General features: G+C 39.5%; 2 protein-coding genes across 2 annotated transcripts; both read left to right on the top strand.

Moving 5' to 3' along the window:
- On the top strand, nucleotides 1,672–7,012 carry LOC8057025 (purple acid phosphatase 4). The gene is made up of 7 exons (XM_002450881.2): nucleotides 1,672–1,979; nucleotides 4,865–5,021; nucleotides 5,126–5,236; nucleotides 5,361–5,479; nucleotides 5,622–5,750; nucleotides 5,890–5,957; nucleotides 6,504–7,012. The coding sequence occupies exons 1-7, from the start codon at nucleotides 1,725–1,727 to the stop codon at nucleotides 6,718–6,720; spliced, it is 1,056 nt and encodes a 351-aa protein (XP_002450926.1). The 5' UTR covers nucleotides 1,672–1,724; the 3' UTR covers nucleotides 6,721–7,012.
- Nucleotides 8,304–9,507, top strand: LOC110435977 (extensin-2-like). The gene is made up of 3 exons (XM_021462105.1): nucleotides 8,304–8,486; nucleotides 8,801–8,821; nucleotides 8,893–9,507. The coding sequence occupies exons 1-3, from the start codon at nucleotides 8,387–8,389 to the stop codon at nucleotides 9,444–9,446; spliced, it is 675 nt and encodes a 224-aa protein (XP_021317780.1). The 5' UTR covers nucleotides 8,304–8,386; the 3' UTR covers nucleotides 9,447–9,507.

Genomic DNA, 21,160 nt, shown 5'->3' with positions numbered 1-21,160 from the left:
GCACGTTGCCCCCCATGCCCCCGCACCTCATCCCATTCCCCATCCCTGCAGGAGCACCCCTACCCCGTCGTGTCCCCTGACGATGGCCTCTAAGCATGCCACGTGCCACGTCCACCGGCTCGCCGCTCCCTAATCCTCGATGGCCCCTAACTCTCAAAACAACTTGAAACTTGTGCAATATGAAACCTGAGTGCAACAAACATCTTAAACGGATGAAACATCTAGAACATGTAGTTGCAACATATGTGAAACACATATGCAACATCTAAAAAAAAGGACACTTTCAACTTGAAAACACTTGCTGCAACAGAAAACTGGAACAGAAAAAATATTTTGGAACATAATGTTGCAACAGATATGTGGAACATATACAATATCCATATAAAAAACGCTTGGACATTTGGAACACTCAAACATACTATTGCGACATGTCTCAGAAAACAATTGCAACATACCACATCCCCCGATCTACTTTTACAACATCCATATAATTCAACTGCAATACCTATGAACCTTCTGAAACAACTAAAACATACAATTGCAGCATAAGGTGGGAGAGAAATCCCTAGCGCGGGTAGTGCCATGGCCATCAAATCTGTGGGTATTGGAGGCTACCGGTGGGGGAGGATGCCGGTGTGAGGGAAGGGGCGCCACCGGGGTGGGTGAAGGAACCGCCCGAGGTGGTTGGAGTAGGACGCCGATGTGGGTGAAGGAGCCACCGGATCTGCGGCCACGTCGGAGTTGCGCCCATCCCCGCGTAATGTTGAGGCCAGGGGTGACCGCTCGGAGAAGAGGAAAGGGTCGCTGGGGTTGACCGTGTGCATCACAGCTCACGCTCACGCCGGGGCCACCTCCACACTGGAGCCGGAGGAGGGGGGGAGGGCGGAGGTGCAGCACAATAGAGGAGCATCGTGGCACGCGGGTGTGAAGATGCCGCGGCGCATGAAGGTGGCAGAAGGAACAAGCGGGTGCGGGAAGGGGCCGCAAGGAACAGGCAGGTGCGGGCGAGAGCTAATGAGGTGTCCGTCCGTTCCGGACGTCTTAATTAGAGCATTACCGATTCTGGAATCGTTGATCTTGGCTTTCCTAAGGAGAGAGAAGGCTGAGAAGCAATCTGGATCGTTGATTTGTATGATGTTATTTTTCTAGGTACAATTTTTAAGGTGAGTGAAGGTGAACCATCTCAGTGGGAGAGGTTATATCGTGTAGGTGTAGTAATGTTTATGTTGGTGAATTAATAGGGTTGATAGAATACAATAATGCGTGCCCTCGATCATCACTAGATGTACGTTAAATTGCACGAAAAGAATCACGTTGTTCTGGCGCCATCACGCTTTTTCCTTCAACTAGCTGCGATGGTTACTTTCCGTACTGCACTCTCTCTGGAAAAACCTCCACAGTGATAATCTCACCAATGATTGATTGTAGCAAAGGCTTCACCCGAACTAGCAACGTTAATTGCAATTCAAAGAAAATCAAAGCCATGCATGGTTTTCCGTACGTGGATCGGTTGCTCCTCACCAACCGTGATTCAATGCCGTGAGCAGTACACAACAGCGACCACGCTCGCACACACACCATGCAATGCAACGGACCAGCTGCTCCAATTATATTATAGGTCTCGCGCCAACAAACGTGCCTATAAATGCATGAGAGCTAGCTCGTCACGATTGGGCCGGGAGACGACAGGCACATACATACACTCGTACTACCACGGCTCTTGCATGCAGTGCTTCTCTCTCTGCTGCATTCCTCTAGTAGCCATGGCTCCAGCTCATGCTGATCATCAGCTCCGACTGAGTTTCCTCGTCGTCGTTGCCGGCGCGGCGGCGTCGGCGTTGCTTCTGGCGTCGCCGGCGGACGCCGCGCTGCCACGGGTGGAGCACGCGCCCACCAAGGCTGACGGGTCACTCGCCATCCTCGCCGTCGGCGACTGGGGCCGCCGTGGACAGTTCAACCAGACCTTGGTTGCCCAGCAGGTACAGTAGTTACAAAACCGTTAATGGAACTCTCTCTCATGCATGCATGCAATGCATGTCGTCGTCGTGGTCCACTGATGCGTGGTAAGACATGGTCTTGCATAGAAACCTGCTTCAGTTAATTTGTTGCTCGGGTACGTACGTGTGCACCACGTACCACTAACGACTCTACCTGCACTGCACTCATTATTGGAACACACGACAAAAATGCCAATGATCGATTCAGCTTCTATGAAACCTATATATAGGATCTGCTTTTATATACTCTCTCTCAAGTTCTAAATTGTAAGTTCTTTCAGTTGTTCTTATTGGTGCATCGCTTTTAATTTGTTATGCACCTAGATATTATATATGTTATATCTAGTTACATAAAAAAAGTTATTTATCTAGAAAGCTAGTCACTACTAGATACACTGGCTTTGCCGAGTGCAAGCAGCACTCGGCAAAGTATCACATATGGAGATGTACTGGTTTGTGAGCATCGTACGTAATAACGTGCTCAAAACTTTTTCAAATTTTTTCCATGGCATATGCATTAGATGTAACGACATCTCGCTAAGTTTCATGATTTTCAGAATTCGTTTGCATTTTGTAAAATTAAAAAAACCGCCCACAAGTAATTTGGAGGCCAAGAGCGCGTTGATCGAAACTTCATGTCAGTTTTTGGATTTGGCCTAAACAAACATTCAAGAACAAGAATAATATTTTTTGAATCATTGAAATCCGTTATTCGATGTATCCACAGTTCAAACTTGCCTCTTATGGGAAAAATCAAGAAAACAAAATAAAGTCAAAAAAATATAACAAAAAGTTATGAAAAAGTGACAAATTTGAACATGTTGACCATGGTGATATGTGAAAGCTGCAAAAAATTTTGGTGGCCAAAATAAAAAAAAATCTTGGCTGAGTGCTAGCCCTAGCACTGGGCAAAGATTGGTTTTTTGCCGAGTGCCAGGCGGCGGGCACTCGACAAAGGTGACGGCCATAGATACCGTTAGGCTCGGGCCTTCTTTGCCGAGTGTCGTTCTTTGTCGAGTGTTTGGCACTCGGCAAAGAGGCCGGTTTGTCGAGTGCTTTTCTTTGCCAAGTGTCAGGCACTCGGCAAATACGATTTTACCAAGTGCATTTCTTTGACGAATGCCACGTGGCCAGGCACTCGGCAAAGAAGTCCTTTGGTGAGTGCCCGATTTTTAGCACTCGCTAAACCAATAGGCATTCGGTAAAGGTGCTGTAGTGAGTGTGACTTACAATTTAGACGTATCTCCTATGATCCTTTCGTCATGATTGTTAATGGTTGGCCCATGATCTGATGTCAAGTCGGTTTTGGACTGAAAAGTGAAATTTGCCCGGCCAACTCGCACATTTATTTGAGCTGACTACATATACTTCTAAAAGATATTGGGATCTACTGGAAACATGAATTGCCCTGTGAGTGACAAATATTTCTGTGCGGTTTTTGTACAAACATGAAAATTTGTCATGTCGGTTTTTGCACCGACAGGGCAATACACGTTTCCAGTAGTGATCGTCGTGGATGAGAGAAAATGAAACACTACCTAGAGGATCCTACCGCTGCAAGTCATGCCATTTTTTCTGGTGAGACACCCATGGGTTTGCATGGGACTCAAACCCCTCGTCTTTTTGTCACTATACGCATGAAGCCCTTCTATACTATTTTATGCTGGCTCTCGTAGACACTTAACAAAAATCAATTAATTATCTTCAGAGACATAAGAAATAACAATACTCCCCCTCTCACAAATTACCTTCAGTGACGACATAAGAAATAACAATACTCTCCCTCTCACAGATATTAAATGTCTATGCTATAAACAAAAAGTGGTTGCAGCTTGAGATTCATATTTACAAATAATTTCTCTATTAATACACAATGTTAATTTGACATCTATTTAGATTTTTTTCTACTTGCTACACATTCATTTGCTATATATGTGTATCTTCGTATGAATTACGGAAAAGTTGTTAGAGCTAGCACCCGCGCGCAATTGAATTAGTTACACATCACCTTACGCAACTAACGTGTTGTCTACAGTAAGCTGTATTTGATTTTGGTAGCCGGATAAATGCAGTATAGATTGATAATTGTCCGAATGATTAGTTAGAATAATAATTGTACACATGGGCAGCCAGCTAGCTTACTAGGGTTCGTGTCATAGGTTCAATAATGCAAACTTAATTTCTATTTTTTGTGAAGGGAAGGGGGATTTATATTAAATCTTGGTACAATACATCCCCACATTACACATGAAAAAAATCTAAAATAGAAAAAAATACATAATGTCCTATCCAGATTCTTCCATGGTCATATTTCCAAATGACTTCCCTTGAATGCCAGAGGCAAAATACTGTCCTTATGCCGAATCCAACGACGAACCCCAAAATATTGGATATGGTGAAAGATCCAATGCTTCAGAACTTGTCCAAAACACATTTAAAACATTGAAAGAATATTGGTTGTTGCATCTCGTCGGTTACAACGTCCTAGACTGCATAATCATCACATGGAGACCATTCCTGTATATCATATCATCGTTCTTGCGTAATTAAACGCTGAACCTACTAGACAAAGACATTTCTTTTGAGGTGCTTAATTGCATGCATGCACGTCGGTCATAAGTAGCCGAAAGTGTGCAAACATTGCATACAATATCTCCTCATTATCGACAGTTTGTACGGTAGCTAGGAATAGGATCATACTGTTCTTCGGTTGAAGCAGTTATGTCGGCCCTATATATAAGACAGGAGCATGCAAAACCCCAATTATTGTTTCAAACTTACAAGTAACACAACAGTGCTACAATAATCATCCCAATTAAGTAGGTGGATGCTTTAAACTACTCCTTTTTTGTTCTTGCTGTACGTAGATGGGAGTGGCGGGGGAGAAGCTGGACATCGACTTCGTTATCTCCACTGGCGACAACATCTACGACGACGGCATTGCCAACACGAGCGACCCACTCTTCAAGGAGTCTTTCTCCAACATCTACACTGCCAAGAGCCTTCAGAAGCCTTGGTACCTCGGTAATGCAACAGTATTATATACATCCGACTCACACACAAATGGATGCCAATTAAGGAGCTGAATAATAAGTGACACTAATCAATTTTCCATGAAATGGTTTCAGTCCTTGGCAACCATGACTACACGGGAAATGCGCTCGCGCAGCTCGACCCTGCCATTCGCAAGGTGGATAGCCGATACACCGTCATCGCAAAGTCCTTCATTGTCAACTCAGGTCAGCAAATGAATGACCACGAAATACACACGTATCTACAATAGCAAAGAAATACAGATATTCTACTCTCACTTATTCTAAAGCAAAATTTTCATTTGTGGGTGTACTTTTATTTTCAACAAAGGAATTGCGGATTTCTTCCTCATTGACACGACGCCGTTCATCCTCCACTACTGGAACAACTCCAAGTTCGACTGGAGAGGTGTCGCTCCTCGCGACACCTACATCGCAAATCTCCTCAATGTATATACCAAGTGAACTATATGTCAATTACATGGATCAGATGATAACTCATGTCGATCGTCTACTTGTGATTATGGTGGTATTATAAGCAGAATGTTCTGATTTCTTGATCCAACTAATATATAATGACGTCTGTTGTCAGGACTTGAAGTATGGACTGACCACATCCAAGGCTGCGTGGAAGATCGTCGTCGGTCACCACCCTATCAGCAGCGCCTGCGGCCATGGCAACAACACTGAACTCAAGGAGATACTTCTCCCGGTCCTCCAGGTATTTTCACAATGGCGTTATCTTCTCAGCTTTATTATATTATAATCTTGACTACTTATAGTAGTGCTTAGCCATTAACATGAACTGTGAAACTGCATCATATTCTTGTTTCCCCATGCCACTACTACAACGCTTGCAGACACACGGTGTTGACATGTACGTGAATGGCCATGACCACTGTCTGCAGCGCGTCAGCAGCAGAGACAGGTACCCATCATCTCTCAGTAGCTAGATCACTGTCCATTGAGTAATGAAACGGGTATGTAATGCTTCTAAACTCAAGCTAGCCTAAGTGGGCGAGAAGAGTAAACAGAGTTTCCCCAGTATACTACGTGAAAGGTTCATCTGTGCCGGTCCCCAAAAACGGTATCTGTCAGTGTCAGTTTCTAAACCGGCTTTTATTAGTCAGGACTGATAGTTGACTATAGGTGCCGGTTCTCTATCAGAGAGCCAGCAATGATAACTAGCATTGAAGTTTCACATGCACGCATATAATCATCTCATCCATCTAATCATCAGTTCCACGGGAAAAAGATGACTTAGACAATATATTAAATATCAAATTAAGTTCAGAATTAATTCACATGTCATGCAAAGCTTTCTTGTTCACTGAACACCCTGAACTTGGCCATTTGCCATTGGAACCAGTAATAACAAAAGAAAACCAGAACCAGAGTCTGTTCTTTTCCATGTCCACAGCAACTTTTGCTTCGTTGTTGTTGTTATGTTCTAAAACAACGAAAATATTTGCAGTCCTCTTCAGCTTCTGACGAGCGGCGGTGGGTCGAGGGCATGGGCTGGCAAGTTCAAGACCACCCCGGACAAAGTGGAGTTCCTCTATGATGGGCAAGGGTTTATGTCGATGCGGCTGAGCAAGACGGAGGCCCACCTCGCCTTCTTTGACGTCGCTGGCAGCGTCCTGCACTGCTGGAGCCTCGCCAAGACTACTGCTACAGCAGCTGGGCCCTAGCTCATTAGCTGGTTCCGACATAATTAATATTGCTATCTGGAAGCAGTACGATGAGTTGATCATTCAGTCAGATACAGTTATTTGGTTTTGTCAAATCTCAAATGGCAGCAATTGTTGTTGTCTTTCGTGAGAAGGAAGCAACTATTGCTATCGTTGTGTGCACATGTGAGGGTGTCCAAAATATGTTCAACCTGCAAGATAAAATCTCATGTTTTGTGTAATAAATTGGGAAACAAGTTATTGGAAAGTTTACTAGCTGGAGTTGGTGTGTGCTGATACTTTTACAGTGGCACTTATGTTTGGGTCTTGTAAAGCCATCGGATTGTTTTAGGGCCTCTTTGGTGGAGCTTCATCTAGCTTTGGCTTAGTGTTATAGTATCTAGAGAAGCTAGCCAAAGTCGGTCTAGCAAAAAAGATAGTGGTTTCACTGGCTTGCTGAGAACGTGAGAGAAACAAAAAAACTCTACGAATACTTATATGAACAGTGTATTAAGAGGCGAAGCTGAAAGCTTGAGAAGCTCCACCGAAGAGCCTGATGGGATATAGGGTACAGATTACAACACTTCATGAACTGTTGTGAGCTGTTTTTTTTTTCTAAATACTTGTTTCTAAAACAGCTTTATGAATGAAGCTGTTTTTCTTATCCTCTCACAAAAACATAAATGAAATAAAGCTGAAAAAAGTAGCTTATTGCAGCTTTCTTCCTCATTTTTTTCTCCCATCTATACAAGAAGTAGTTGGTGAAGCTATTTTACCAAACACTTTTTCTAAAATAGCTTAGCTTCATTTAGAAAGGTGCTTATCAAGCTATTTTTTAAAAAAACAGCTTTACTAGTGAAGTTAAGCTGTGTCAAATAGAGCCATAATATAACTATAACAAGTTAACGATAAACATCATACGTTCGTGCTGAAACCATTCCGATGGTGTCTCTTATTATGTACAAGTCATGTTTGCTTGCAATATTAAAAGTGTGTCATACAATATCCAAATGTTTCTTGGCATATTATTTTTACGGTAAAAATCTACACCGGCCAGAGAACATGTTCCCTTTCTCCCGTCGCTCTCTTCCCTTGGGTTGCCGGGTGTCTTCAAGGCCGTGTCAGGCTGTGGGGAGGCAATACAATTAGGCATGGCCACGACCACGACCGATTATACAATAGATAGATAGATAGATAGATAGATAGATAGATAGATAGATAGATAGATAGATAGATAGATAGATTACCATTTAATTAGGTATACAAACATATAGATAGATAGATAGACGATAGATAGATAGATAGATAGATAGATAGATAGATAGATAGATAGATAGATAGATAGATAGATAGATAGATAGATAGATATGTTGACACTCAAATTTGGCTCAGGTCATATTATGAATGCAGAAGATAGATAGATAGATAGATAGATAGATAGATAGATAGATAGATAGATAGATAGACAAAGAGACATACACATAGATAGATGGAAGCATTAATGTAGAAATAGATATATTTTCACAATGATTGCTTGTTAAGGTTTTGTGTTTTCTATATAAGCACTTGCAAAGTGACATAGAAAGACAAATACAGATGCAAAGTGCACCTCTCCTCGTCACTGAAGAAAGCAAAACAAGAAAAACATATAGGGAGAAAGGAGAGAGTAATATAGTCCTCTCATCTCATGGCATTCACAAAATGCAAGACAACGAGGAATGCACACCTGACAAGTACTTTTCTCTTGATACTTCTGATCATTTGTTCAACCTCTCCATCATGCCAAGGTATATGTCTATGTAGATAGAGATCATTACTTTTACTTCGCAATGTTAGATATTACTCCCTCAGTTCAAAATAATAATAGCTTGCTTTGGCTTTGAGCTAAGTCAAATTACTATAATTTTGACCATATTTTTGGCAAAAAAACATTAACACTATCAACACATGTCCATTGAAATTTTGAAAACCGATTTGATATATTAGATGTTGGTACATTTTTTGTAAAAAAAATAGACTAATTTGAGGAAACAAATTTGAACTAGAGGGAATACAAATCAACTTGTTTTGACTATTCTATAATGTTTGTTTGCATGTGTAGGCCAAGACCAGGCCCACGAAGGCCGCCTCATCATCCCCACAGGCCTATGACACCGCCACCACCACGTACATCACCACCACGCAGTTTGTCAGAGAAGTCCCACCATCATCATCACGCGTCACCTCCGCCTCCGCCAGTGCCATTATCCCCACCACGCAGTTTGCTTGAGGTGCCACACCAGCATCACCATAAGTCACCACCACCGCCGGCAGTGTCGTTGTCACCAACACGCAGTTTGTCTGAGATGTCGCACCATCATCACCACAAGTCGCCACCAACACCACCAGCGCCATCATCACCACCACGCGGCTTGTTTGAGACAACGCACCACCATCATCACCACGGGTTACCACCTCCACCATCTGTGCCGTTGTCACCACCACGCCGTTTGTCTGAGATGTCACACCATCATCACCATTGGTCACCGGAACCGCCACCGCCGGCACTGTCATCTCAACCATGTAGTTTGTCTGAGTTGTCGTCTCCAATGGCAAAGGGAAAGCCCGATACGTGCTACCCTTACAATAACAGATTCTGTCTGACTTATGACTGCGAGAACATGTGCGAGGCAAACGGCTTTAAACGCAAGAAAAGCTACTGTATCGAGAGACCGGATGCTAAATGGGAATGCTGCTGCAAAAATTAAGCAGTGTAACCCAAGCAACTGTTTGATTCGAACTCAATAAGATGATTCTTTTTGTTGGTTACATGCTTATGTATTTTGTTCCAGTATACTGTATTACTCTACACAAACATAATGTGTGTACCGAGTGACTAGCAAGAAAGCGTCGTGACTAGATGATCAATCTGATCTCGGCAATGTTTTGTCCTTTCTAAAACTCTGTTGTTGCTTGGAAGGTTGAGGGTTGTTTCCTTTTGATCCCCAGGTAGTCGAGTTAGTAGTCTGGTTAAGAGTCAAGGTTTTTTCTTATCAGGAAAAAGTGACAAGCCAGAAAAAGAAAACATACAGTAACCAATAGCGTCCCCATAGGTATATATAAGACTGTGGACTGGCCAATTTCCAAAACTGAACTGGCAATGGTGCTGGAAACTGGCCGGCATGCAACACGCAACTACAAGAAGTTGCTTTCAAGATTCCACAGTAGTAGTAAATTAAAAACAACTAGATAATACCTAGTGCGTTGCTACAGAGTTTTGTATCGTCGTATATCTATCTGAACATTTGATGAAACAATAGTGCATTGATAATGATACATATACAAAGGCCAGAAGGAAATATATGGAACTTATAAAATTGCAAATAGTAAACAATTCTTATATTAATTAAAACCATGGCTATGCATGGTCGTATCTATATTTGAACATTTGATGAAACATAACGCATTTCATGATACATTGTAACACCCTAAAATTTACTCCTTTTGAAATATAGATAAAATTATTTAATTTGTATTTTTGTGCTCATGAAAATATAGGAAAAATAATATTTTTCATTAAATTAAAAATTATCATAAGGCTTAGCAATATTATTATGCATACATGCTGGTGCATATGTTTTGATGTGATGCTTGTTGCTCCTTTATGTGTTGATAGTAAGAAAAATATTTAAAATACGTTTAGTAGATCGATCTTCCTTATTCGGCACATATTTATCTTTTATCTACAACCAAATTCCTTGTTTCTAAGCTCAAATTTTTATTAGGACCTTCCTAAAATATTTTCTTTATCACTCAAAGCACTTCTTTTAGTTCCTCGTCCATCAATCAATCTCTAAAAACTTACCAGGAATTATTTCAGCACTTTTCTGGAACTTGTTCCCATTTGACTGTGAGCATAATCTAATTTTGAGATGCTCCAAATAATCTTATCATGAGTTTCAAATACTTTATTTGAGTGTCTCATGTTTCATAGTGTCTCTGAGAATTTTCTTCGAATTTTCAGAGCTTTCGAAATATTTTTCATGACTTAAATAATAATTCTAGACATTTCTAGAAATATTTTATTTACAAAAATAATTAATTTCGAAATTAATAAATCTTTCATTTTACCCCAACGCTCAACCCATGATCTCATAGGCCCATATATTTATTTACTAGAGGGCTTTAATAATTAACTAGGCCTACTAATAAAGATGAAGTGTGTAACATTGATTAGTACCATATCGCTAGTGACATGGAGGTGAGGAGTTTTTCTCCCTATATATACGTACCAATTCCTTGAGTTAAGCATACCAAAACTACCCTGGAGAAGTCCTCGTATAAGAAGTCTTCATATATGGCGTTGATGGCCGTGCGGTACGAGTTGCCATTGTTCGTCTTCTCGGAATCAACCGGCGCTTCCGTGGCTACAGAAAGCCTAATCTACTTTTCTCCACGTGAAGACCCGACGTCGTTGTTTTTTTTTTCTCTCGCCGTCACCAGCGATCCACCCCTTCTATCCCTGCCCGGTGAGGAACTTTCTGTCTTCGTAATTCCGTTTCTTAGTTCTAGCTCGGCGTTATCACTGATCTTGTTGTTAGACGACCCAACCTCCAGCAGCCAGCTCTCTCCAATACGTCATAGGCTGCCTACTCCTCCCTCCCTACGATGCCTTCTGCCGTGGATAGAACCGCTGACCGTGTTTGTGTGACAGTTGGCCATAGCTGCAGCTGACCTGCTGTTTCTGGCAAGCCGCCTGCTTTGCTTTTCGTCTTTTATTTTCCTCCTACAACAGATGCAAACCTTCAAGCGAATAGCACCGTACGTGCATGAATGCCAATAATACACGTTAGCAAGTGCCAAGGATGATAAGTTTGTAAGCTTAGTAATGTAATCTTCTATCTAGAAGCAAAGGTTCCCATGCCGAATACTTATAATTAAATATTAATTTGATTAATATGCATACAACTATAGTTTTATAACTAAAAGCCATATAGGTGTCGAACTTTGGTAATCATTAATATAATTAGTTACTAACATAATCATGTTTCTCAACCTTAATTACTTAGCTTGAACATGATCATACACAATTCCAATAGATTTCCACACGTTACTTCTTTTTATAAAATTAGAGATTAATTTGCTTAATTTATACAACCACATTTATAAATAAAATATTATTAGTTTTAACTTGATTTTCTAATTCAAATATAATTTAATTTAATTTAATTTAATTTAATCTAGGTATTTCTCTAAAGTATCTTATAGATATTTTATATAACTATTGAAATCAACGAAGCATGTAAATTTTAAAATAGTCATTTCTCTTTCGTCGTAGCTCCAATTAGAGTGCTTCTCACGTTTTTGTGATCGTAGTGACGCGTAAAACCATTTTATAAACGTTTCTTACTATTTTGCTATTGTTTGGTGTCTGTTCTAATTGTAGCTTTGTTTGCTTCATGTATGTTTGGTTTCGATTGTTTGTGTGTTGATGATCGATGATCGAGAATAGATGGTGAACAATTCGTGGTGAATAAGAGTGCTTCAGTGATCAAGATCAGCATTTGGACAACTAGCAAGAACAACAAGAGCAATTGGATTAAGGCAAGTATAGCATTTGGATTTTATATTCTGTGACCATGATCGTGTGACTAGATTAATGTTAAGTAATAAATGATAAAAATGACTTTTTAGCCACTTGATGATTTATCTGTAAGTGATAACCGGGACAACAGTGCAACCATGAGGGCTATAATGGCTCTGGCTTTAGCTCAGTATGAAGAACTTTTCTAGCTTGTTAGAGGTTACCCGAAAGGGCGGAGGGGCTGAACCGACACGGGTATAGTGCGAGCCCCTGTCCCTATGTGTATAGGCTGCGCGTCATTGTGCCATTCGGAAGGGGGGTATCTATATCTGCTCGCAAAGGAAACCTTGCGGCCCTAACATGTTAGACGAACTTTTGAAAGGCTTCATAGTGATCCCTGCCGACCTTCCTTGGAAGTGGGTTAAGAGGCTGATCACCTCGGGCGAAAGGGTAAATCATGACTCATGGGTAAAGATGTGCAACCTCTGCAGAGGGTTAAAAACTAGTATACTAGCCGAGCTCACGGTCAGGAGCGGCCTTGGGGATTCTTGCTGCGACGATGATGATTCTTGTGTGTTAATATGCTCATTATTTATTATTTAATGCTTTACATTATTTATGTCACATTGATCATGAGATTGTGGGAGCTATACAATCTAGTTGCTATACTTGTGGAGTTCGACATGGACTCACTCTTGCTATTTCCCCCAAACCTCAGGAGAAGTTTAGGCTTGTGATCAACCAGTCAGTTGGATCCTGTAGAGAGAAGTTAATACCCGAAGTTTGGAGTTGTCTATCCGCTGTTTGTTATCAAAGGTTATCTCTTTTATACTAAGTACGTTATACATTTATGCATTGTCTTTTGATATTACCCCTTATTTGTAGCTATATATGAGAATTGATTTCCAAAACTCATATATAGTGTATATCTGGTTTTGTCCTTAAAATCGGGTATTACAAAGTGGTATCAAAGCAATGCTGACTGTAGGACGCAAGCCTAGTTAGAAATTGGTCGTCTTAAAGTTTTGGAATTGTCATAAAATCCTTGCTCTATAAACCTTGGTATTTTCATCCATACTATATCTCTATCCTTGCTATTTGTCTCTACCTTGTTGCTTGTTTTAAAAGTACTTGTTCTCACCTTCACTCCTTGATTTGGTATGCTTTTAGAACCTTTTCTTACCACCTTCTTGCGTCTTTGAAATATAAGTTTTAGGATCTTTACCCTTAACAGGAAGAGAACGATAGTATCGCAAGTTGAGTCAATGTTTGAAGTATGAAACTTTAATGCCTTGTTGGTTTGTCATTATGCTTATGCTTGATTTGGATCTTTGTAATGAGTGCAATGATCTTGTGGGATTTCTTCACAATTTCATTAGTTTATAGGCCTAAGGCGTAAGGATTAATGAAATAAGTAGTTGGGTTTGGTTATATCTTGTTTCTATCCCCTGCTGATTTCTGGAGCAGTCTACGATGATTCTGGAGTATCTCAAGTTTTGATCGTGCAAAGTCTATCAACTTTTTCTGGTAACAACTAGACTTCAAGATCTTTCCCTGACCGCAAGAAGCACCCTCATAGCTATTATGGTTTAGAAGTTACAAAAATCACAAGATGATACAAATATGCTGTCAAGAATCTGGACCAGTTTCGGTTGCTTACTGTTTAGACATATATAACTATAGAATTTGGAAAAGTGTTCTATAGAAAAGTTGTAGAGAATTTGCTAAGCTTTCCAACGGTATAAGCTGGAACTTATTTGGATAAGTAGAACCTGAGATATGATATTTACACCTGGATGTTTCTGTTCCGTTTCAAAATCTAGACAGATCTGGTATTCCCTATTTTCAGATACCTTAACATCAGAATCTAGGAAAAAGTTGTATACGAAAGTTGTAGAGGATTTTCTAAGCTTTTCAAATATGTAAGGATCATCTCCAGATGAGTTAAGTAGCTCGGGATATAACTTCTGGAAGCTGCTGCACCTTTGCTGAGACATTTTCAGGATGGATATTAAGTTTGGTTGTTTTTTACCTGAGCTTAAAGACAGAACCTAAGGAGGTCTTCTACAGGAAAGTTGCTGGGAATTTCATAAGTTTTCTAACGGTATAAACCACAACTCTATTGGATTCACAGAATAAGAGTTATGTCCATTTTACTACGCTGGTGTTTTTCATATCGCGAGAAAATTTCAGGATACCTGTTTGCTCTATTGCACATAAGTTCTTTGGAATGTCAGAGGTTCTCAATGTTAGTTAACCTGTCTGGAAAGTATGGAAGCTACCTTTCTTGGTCCCTTAGTTGACTTTTTTTTAAGGGGGTAGCCCAATTAAAGAACTACAAGGAGAAGAAGTGGTTAATAACTCGAACATCTACAAGGACATCAAGTGCTTGGTATGTTGGTTTGTTTCAAGATATCATTCTATTTGGAGTGTGCTAATACCAATGGAGGTTTATGTCATTACTGATACTCATGGATTAAGAGTTGTGTATGAGGATCAGATGACACCAAAGTCTACAGAGTTGTATGTATAGTGTGAGAGTGAAGCAACTTAACTGTAATAAAGGTACCGATAATTGGAACTTAGTGATGAAACTAACCTTGGATCAAGAGACTCGGTACAGCTAATTTAAAAGACTATATGATGTGTAGCGTCTAAAAAGGATAGGAGAAATAAGTTTAAAGAAGGATCGTACCTGCTACACTAGGTGTCTCGTCAATATTTTAGGAATACTTGAGAGGCTACTTGGAGTAAGAGAGTGGAATCAATGCTATGAAGATATAATTACTCAAGAAAGTGAACAAGATTCAAAATCTACGTCTCTTTGATAACCGTCTTCCGAATCTCGAGGACGAGATTCATCTTAAGGGGGGTAGATTTGTAACACCCTAAAATTTACTCCTTTTGAAATATAGATAAAATTATTTAATTTGTATTTTTGTGCTCATGAAAATATAGGAAAAATAATATTTTTCATTAAATTAAAAATTATCATAAGGCTTAGCAATATTATTATGCATACATGCTGGTGCATATGTTTTGATGTGATGCTTGTTGCTCCTTTATGTGTTGATAGTAAGAAAAATATTTAAAATACGTTTAGTAGATCGATCTTCCTTATTCGGCACATATTTATCTTTTATCTACAACCAAATTCCTTGTTTCTAAGCTCAAATTTTTATTAGGACCTTCCTAAAATATTTTCTTTATCACTCAAAGCACTTCTTTTAGTTCCTCGTCCATCAATCAATCTCTAAAAACTTACCAGGAATTATTTCAGCACTTTTCTGGAACTTGTTCCCATTTGACTGTGAGCATAATCTAATTTTGAGATGCTCCAAATAATCTTATCATGAGTTTCAAATACTTTATTTGAGTGTCTCATGTTTCATAGTGTCTCTGAGAATTTTCTTCGAATTTTCAGAGCTTTCGAAATATTTTTCATGACTTAAATAATAATTCTAGACATTTCTAGAAATATTTTATTTACAAAAATAATTAATTTCGAAATTAATAAATCTTTCATTTTACCCCAACGCTCAACCCATGATCTCATAGGCCCATATATTTATTTACTAGAGGGCTTTAATAATTAACTAGGCCTACTAATAAAGATGAAGTGTGTAACATTGATTAGTACCATATCGCTAGTGACATGGAGGTGAGGAGTTTTTCTCCCTATATATACGTACCAATTCCTTGAGTTAAGCATACCAAAACTACCCTGGAGAAGTCCTCGTATAAGAAGTCTTCATATATGGCGTTGATGGCCGTGCGGTACGAGTTGCCATTGTTCGTCTTCTCGGAATCAACCGGCGCTTCCGTGGCTACAGAAAGCCTAATCTACTTTTCTCCACGTGAAGACCCGACGTCGTTGTTTTTTTTTTCTCTCGCCGTCACCAGCGATCCACCCCTTCTATCCCTGCCCGGTGAGGAACTTTCTGTCTTCGTAATTCCGTTTCTTAGTTCTAGCTCGGCGTTATCACTGATCTTGTTGTTAGACGACCCAACCTCCAGCAGCCAGCTCTCTCCAATACGTCATAGGCTGCCTACTCCTCCCTCCCTACGATGCCTTCTGCCGTGGATAGAACCGCTGACCGTGTTTGTGTGACAGTTGGCCATAGCTGCAGCTGACCTGCTGTTTCTGGCAAGCCGCCTGCTTTGCTTTTCGTCTTTTATTTTCCTCCTACAACAGATGCAAACCTTCAAGCGAATAGCACCGTACGTGCATGAATGCCAATAATACACGTTAGCAAGTGCCAAGGATGATAAGTTTGTAAGCTTAGTAATGTAATCTTCTATCTAGAAGCAAAGGTTCCCATGCCGAATACTTATAATTAAATATTAATTTGATTAATATGCATACAACTATAGTTTTATAACTAAAAGCCATATAGGTGTCGAACTTTGGTAATCATTAATATAATTAGTTACTAACATAATCATGTTTCTCAACCTTAATTACTTAGCTTGAACATGATCATACACAATTCCAATAGATTTCCACACGTTACTTCTTTTTATAAAATTAGAGATTAATTTGCTTAATTTATACAACCACATTTATAAATAAAATATTATTAGTTTTAACTTGATTTTCTAATTCAAATATAATTTAATTTAATTTAATTTAATTTAATCTAGGTATTTCTCTAAAGTATCTTATAGATATTTTATATAACTATTGAAATCAACGAAGCATGTAAATTTTAAAATAGTCATTTCTCTTTCGTCGTAGCTCCAATTAGAGTGCTTCTCACGTTTTTGTGATCGTAGTGACGCGTAAAACCATTTTATAAACGTTTCTTACTATTTTGCTATTGTTTGGTGTCTGTTCTAATTGTAGCTTTGTTTGCTTCATGTATGTTTGGTTTCGATTGTTTGTGTGTTGATGATCGATGATCGAGAATAGATGGTGAACAATTCGTGGTGAATAAGAGTGCTTCAGTGATCAAGATCAGCATTTGGACAACTAGCAAGAACAACAAGAGCAATTGGATTAAGGCAAGTATAGCATTTGGATTTTATATTCTGTGACCATGATCGTGTGACTAGATTAATGTTAAGTAATAAATGATAAAAATGACTTTTTAGCCACTTGATGATTTATCTGTAAGTGATAACCGGGACAACAGTGCAACCATGAGGGCTATAATGGCTCTGGCTTTAGCTCAGTATGAAGAACTTTTCTAGCTTGTTAGAGGTTACCCGAAAGGGCGGAGGGGCTGAACCGACACGGGTATAGTGCGAGCCCCTGTCCCTATGTGTATAGGCTGCGCGTCATTGTGCCATTCGGAAGGGGGGTATCTATATCTGCTCGCAAAGGAAACCTTGCGGCCCTAACATGTTAGACGAACTTTTGAAAGGCTTCATAGTGATCCCTGCCGACCTTCCTTGGAAGTGGGTTAAGAGGCTGATCACCTCGGGCGAAAGGGTAAATCATGACTCATGGGTAAAGATGTGCAACCTCTGCAGAGGGTTAAAAACTAGTATACTAGCCGAGCTCACGGTCAGGAGCGGCCTTGAGGATTCTTGCTGCGACGATGATGATTCTTGTGTGTTAATATGCTCATTATTTATTATTTAATGCTTTACATTATTTATGTCACATTGATCATGAGATTGTGGGAGCTATACAATCTAGTTGCTATACTTGTGGAGTTCGACATGGACTCACTCTTGCTATTTCCCCCAAACCTCAGGAGAAGTTTAGGCTTGTGATCAACCAGTCAGTTGGATCCTGTAGAGAGAAGTTAATACCCGAAGTTTGGAGTTGTCTATCCGCTGTTTGTTATCAAAGGTTATCTCTTTTATACTAAGTACGTTATATATTTATGCATTGTCTTTTGATATTACCCCTTATTTGTAGCTATATATGAGAATTGATTTCCAAAACTCATATATAGTGTATATCTGGTTTTGTCCTTAAAATCGGGTATTACATACATATACAAAGTTCAGAAGGAAATATGAAAGTTATAAAATGGTAGATAGTAAACACTTCTTAAACCAGGATATGAAGACAGCCTTATGAGGAATAATATGACTGAACATCTATCTAGTTACTTTAGACATATGAAAATAATTATGAGTATTAATTAATAATACTTTGATTTGTAATAGATCGCAAACAGACAACTAAAACTAGATACTGCTATTGAAAATACAAAAATATAGGATTCTAGGAAGCAGGAGAAAAACGAAATGCGCTAAACTAAAAAAATAGAATAAATTCTTGTACTGGATTCTTGTAAGCAGGAGAAAAAGAAAACACCATCATTGACTTGACATCCATAAGTTAGGCCTTGTTTAGTTCACCCAAAAAACCAAAAACTTTTCAAAATTCTTCGTCACATCGAATCTTGCGGCACATGCATGGAGCATTAAATATAGATAAAAATAAAAACTAGTTGTACAGTTTGCCTATCGTGTGACGAATCTTTTAAGACTAGTTACTCCGTGATTGGACAATGTTTGTCAAATAAAAACAAAAGTGTTAAAGTGTCGTTTTCCAAAATTTTTTTGGAAATAAGGCCGTACATACTCTCTCTGTCTCTTTTTAATTGTCGTCGTTGGTGTGCGTGCCACAAGTTTGACTCGATTTGTATAAATACATGTAACATTTGTATCTTCAAATAAATTTGTTAAAAAACTAGATTCAAAATCTTTCTAATGATACTAATTATGTATTATAAATATTAATATTTTTTAATATATAATTGTCGGTAGTTGTTTTTTGAAAGCGTAACTGACAATTAAAAAGAGAGTGAGGGAGTATAGATTTATTGTACAGTACACAGAAACTTTTTTTACAGAACATGGATACATTTGTCTTCACTGCCTCATCCACATGCGCGTCGTAGTCTAGCTCACCCCGCCATGGATCTATTGTGTCCACCATGGATGATCTGTCCTAGTAGGCTGCCCCAGCCATGGATTCAGCACAGCGCTCTTGTGAATCTGAGAGTTAGAAAAGCTTTCATAGGTATGAGAGAGAGTTGGATGGAAGAAACCGAGGTCGAAACTGAGTTAAGAAGGATGACGCAGACCTATTGGAGAAGAGCACAGGAGCGCCGCCGGCAGCGAGGGGCCTCTGCAAGCTCCACAAACCGCGAGCATCGATCGCTGGCAGCAAGTTGCCTTAAGCCGCTGACTCCGCGAACATGACCAGACGCGAGGGGCCTCCGTGAGCGTCTCATCCTTCTCTGCCACGCCAGGGCTGCTGCCACAGTGACCACCATTGCGATCTGCGAAGAGGAAGAAGTGGTTCTCCTGGTGGACGTGCTGCCAAGACGACGATAGCACATAGCAGTACACATTTAAAATGAAGGCAGGGATGGTTCAGTTTCTACATTTGTCGTGGGCTGGTGGCGGAGGAACCAAAGACGCAGTACTGAACCATTCGTTTTTTTATCATATCGGATATTTAGACACATTAAATATATAGACTAAAAAATAATTAATTACACATATTACGAATAATTTGCAAGATAAAATTTTTAAGTCTAATTAATCTATGATTTGATAATATGGTGTTACGATAATATGTTGCTAATGACAAATTAATTAGGCTACATTGTGGAAACAGTTTATGGTGGGCTCTAGTACAATAAAGCTCTGTACAGGCTGTTCGTAAGTCATTTCTACATGTATTTCTCTAAACCACCAGCGCTAGTGGCCAGTGGAAATAGATCTTTCCACTAGCAATTAACTGAGAACCGTCTGTGGAAATCGATTTCCACTGGCGGTTTGGTAAGATAATTAACCGTTAGTGAAAATAGATTTTCATAAGCGATTCTCTTAAGGCAACTGCTAGTGAAAATTGATTACCACTAGATAATTATTTTAGTAACTGCATGCATTTATAATTCATCTGGTGTGCAGCTGCATCGTGGAAATCATTTGTGGTGGTTCGTGACGTGGTCGGCTGAGAAGCTAGGAGAATCCATTAGTGGGGATCCGTCCTATTTACTATCTCCAACAATTATTACCCAAAATACAAGATCCATTTGTTCTTTTGGGTAGTACTACAGGTAAAAGGTTCCATACCTATTTTTAGTCTTCTCCAACAACAAGACCTAAAAGACAACACTATCTGCAAATGGGTCTCGAGGAGAGAGGATACTCAAATTTAGGTTATGCCTCTCCTGATACCCAAAATAGGTCTTCTGTATGGGTACTATAGGTATTGTGTTGGAGACCCATTTTAGGTTTGGGTTCCCAAATGAGTCTCCTGTTGGAGACAGCCTAGACATGTTTGTCTGGTGTGCAGTAGCATCGTAGAAATTATTTGTGGTGGGTTCTAGTATAATGAAGCTTTGTACAAGCGGTTCGTAAGTCATTTCTACACGTATTTCTTAAACCGCAAGAGCTAGCGGCCCAGTGGAAATGGATCTTTCCACTCGCGGTTAACTGAGAACCGCTTATGAAAAATCTATTTCCACTGGTGCTAGGGGTTTGCTAAGACAATCGCCAGTGGAAATAGATTTTAGGCACTTCTCTTAAGCTAATTGTTAGAGGACATCGATTTCCACTAAATAATTTTTTCAAATTTTCCCGCATTTTTTTTAAAATTTTCCACCAAACCCTATTATATATATATATTGATATTAAAACTAGTAAAGTCTATTGGATCATGTCAACTATAGCAACATACAATTTAATTATATCATATTTATGCACATCAAAGTTTGTGCTCGCAAACTTAAAGTTAACATATATACATCAAAGTTTCCACCTCTGCTCTAATAATCATCTTGATAAGGTTTAGCCTACTAATATCTGTTAGCACTCTATAGTTTGGCTCTGCTAAAACGTTAGTAGCATCGTGATATTTCCCTTTTTATAGAATGACTTCTTTCAAGATGAATATGCACAGGTCCTTCACTTTGTTGTATA

Source organism: Sorghum bicolor, chromosome 5 (assembly GCF_000003195.3).
Source record: "Sorghum bicolor cultivar BTx623 chromosome 5, Sorghum_bicolor_NCBIv3, whole genome shotgun sequence".
Classification (NCBI taxonomy): Eukaryota; Viridiplantae; Streptophyta; class Magnoliopsida; order Poales; family Poaceae; genus Sorghum; species Sorghum bicolor.
Note: the sequence above shows the minus strand (reverse complement) of the source record. Positions and strands in the feature narration are given on the sequence as shown.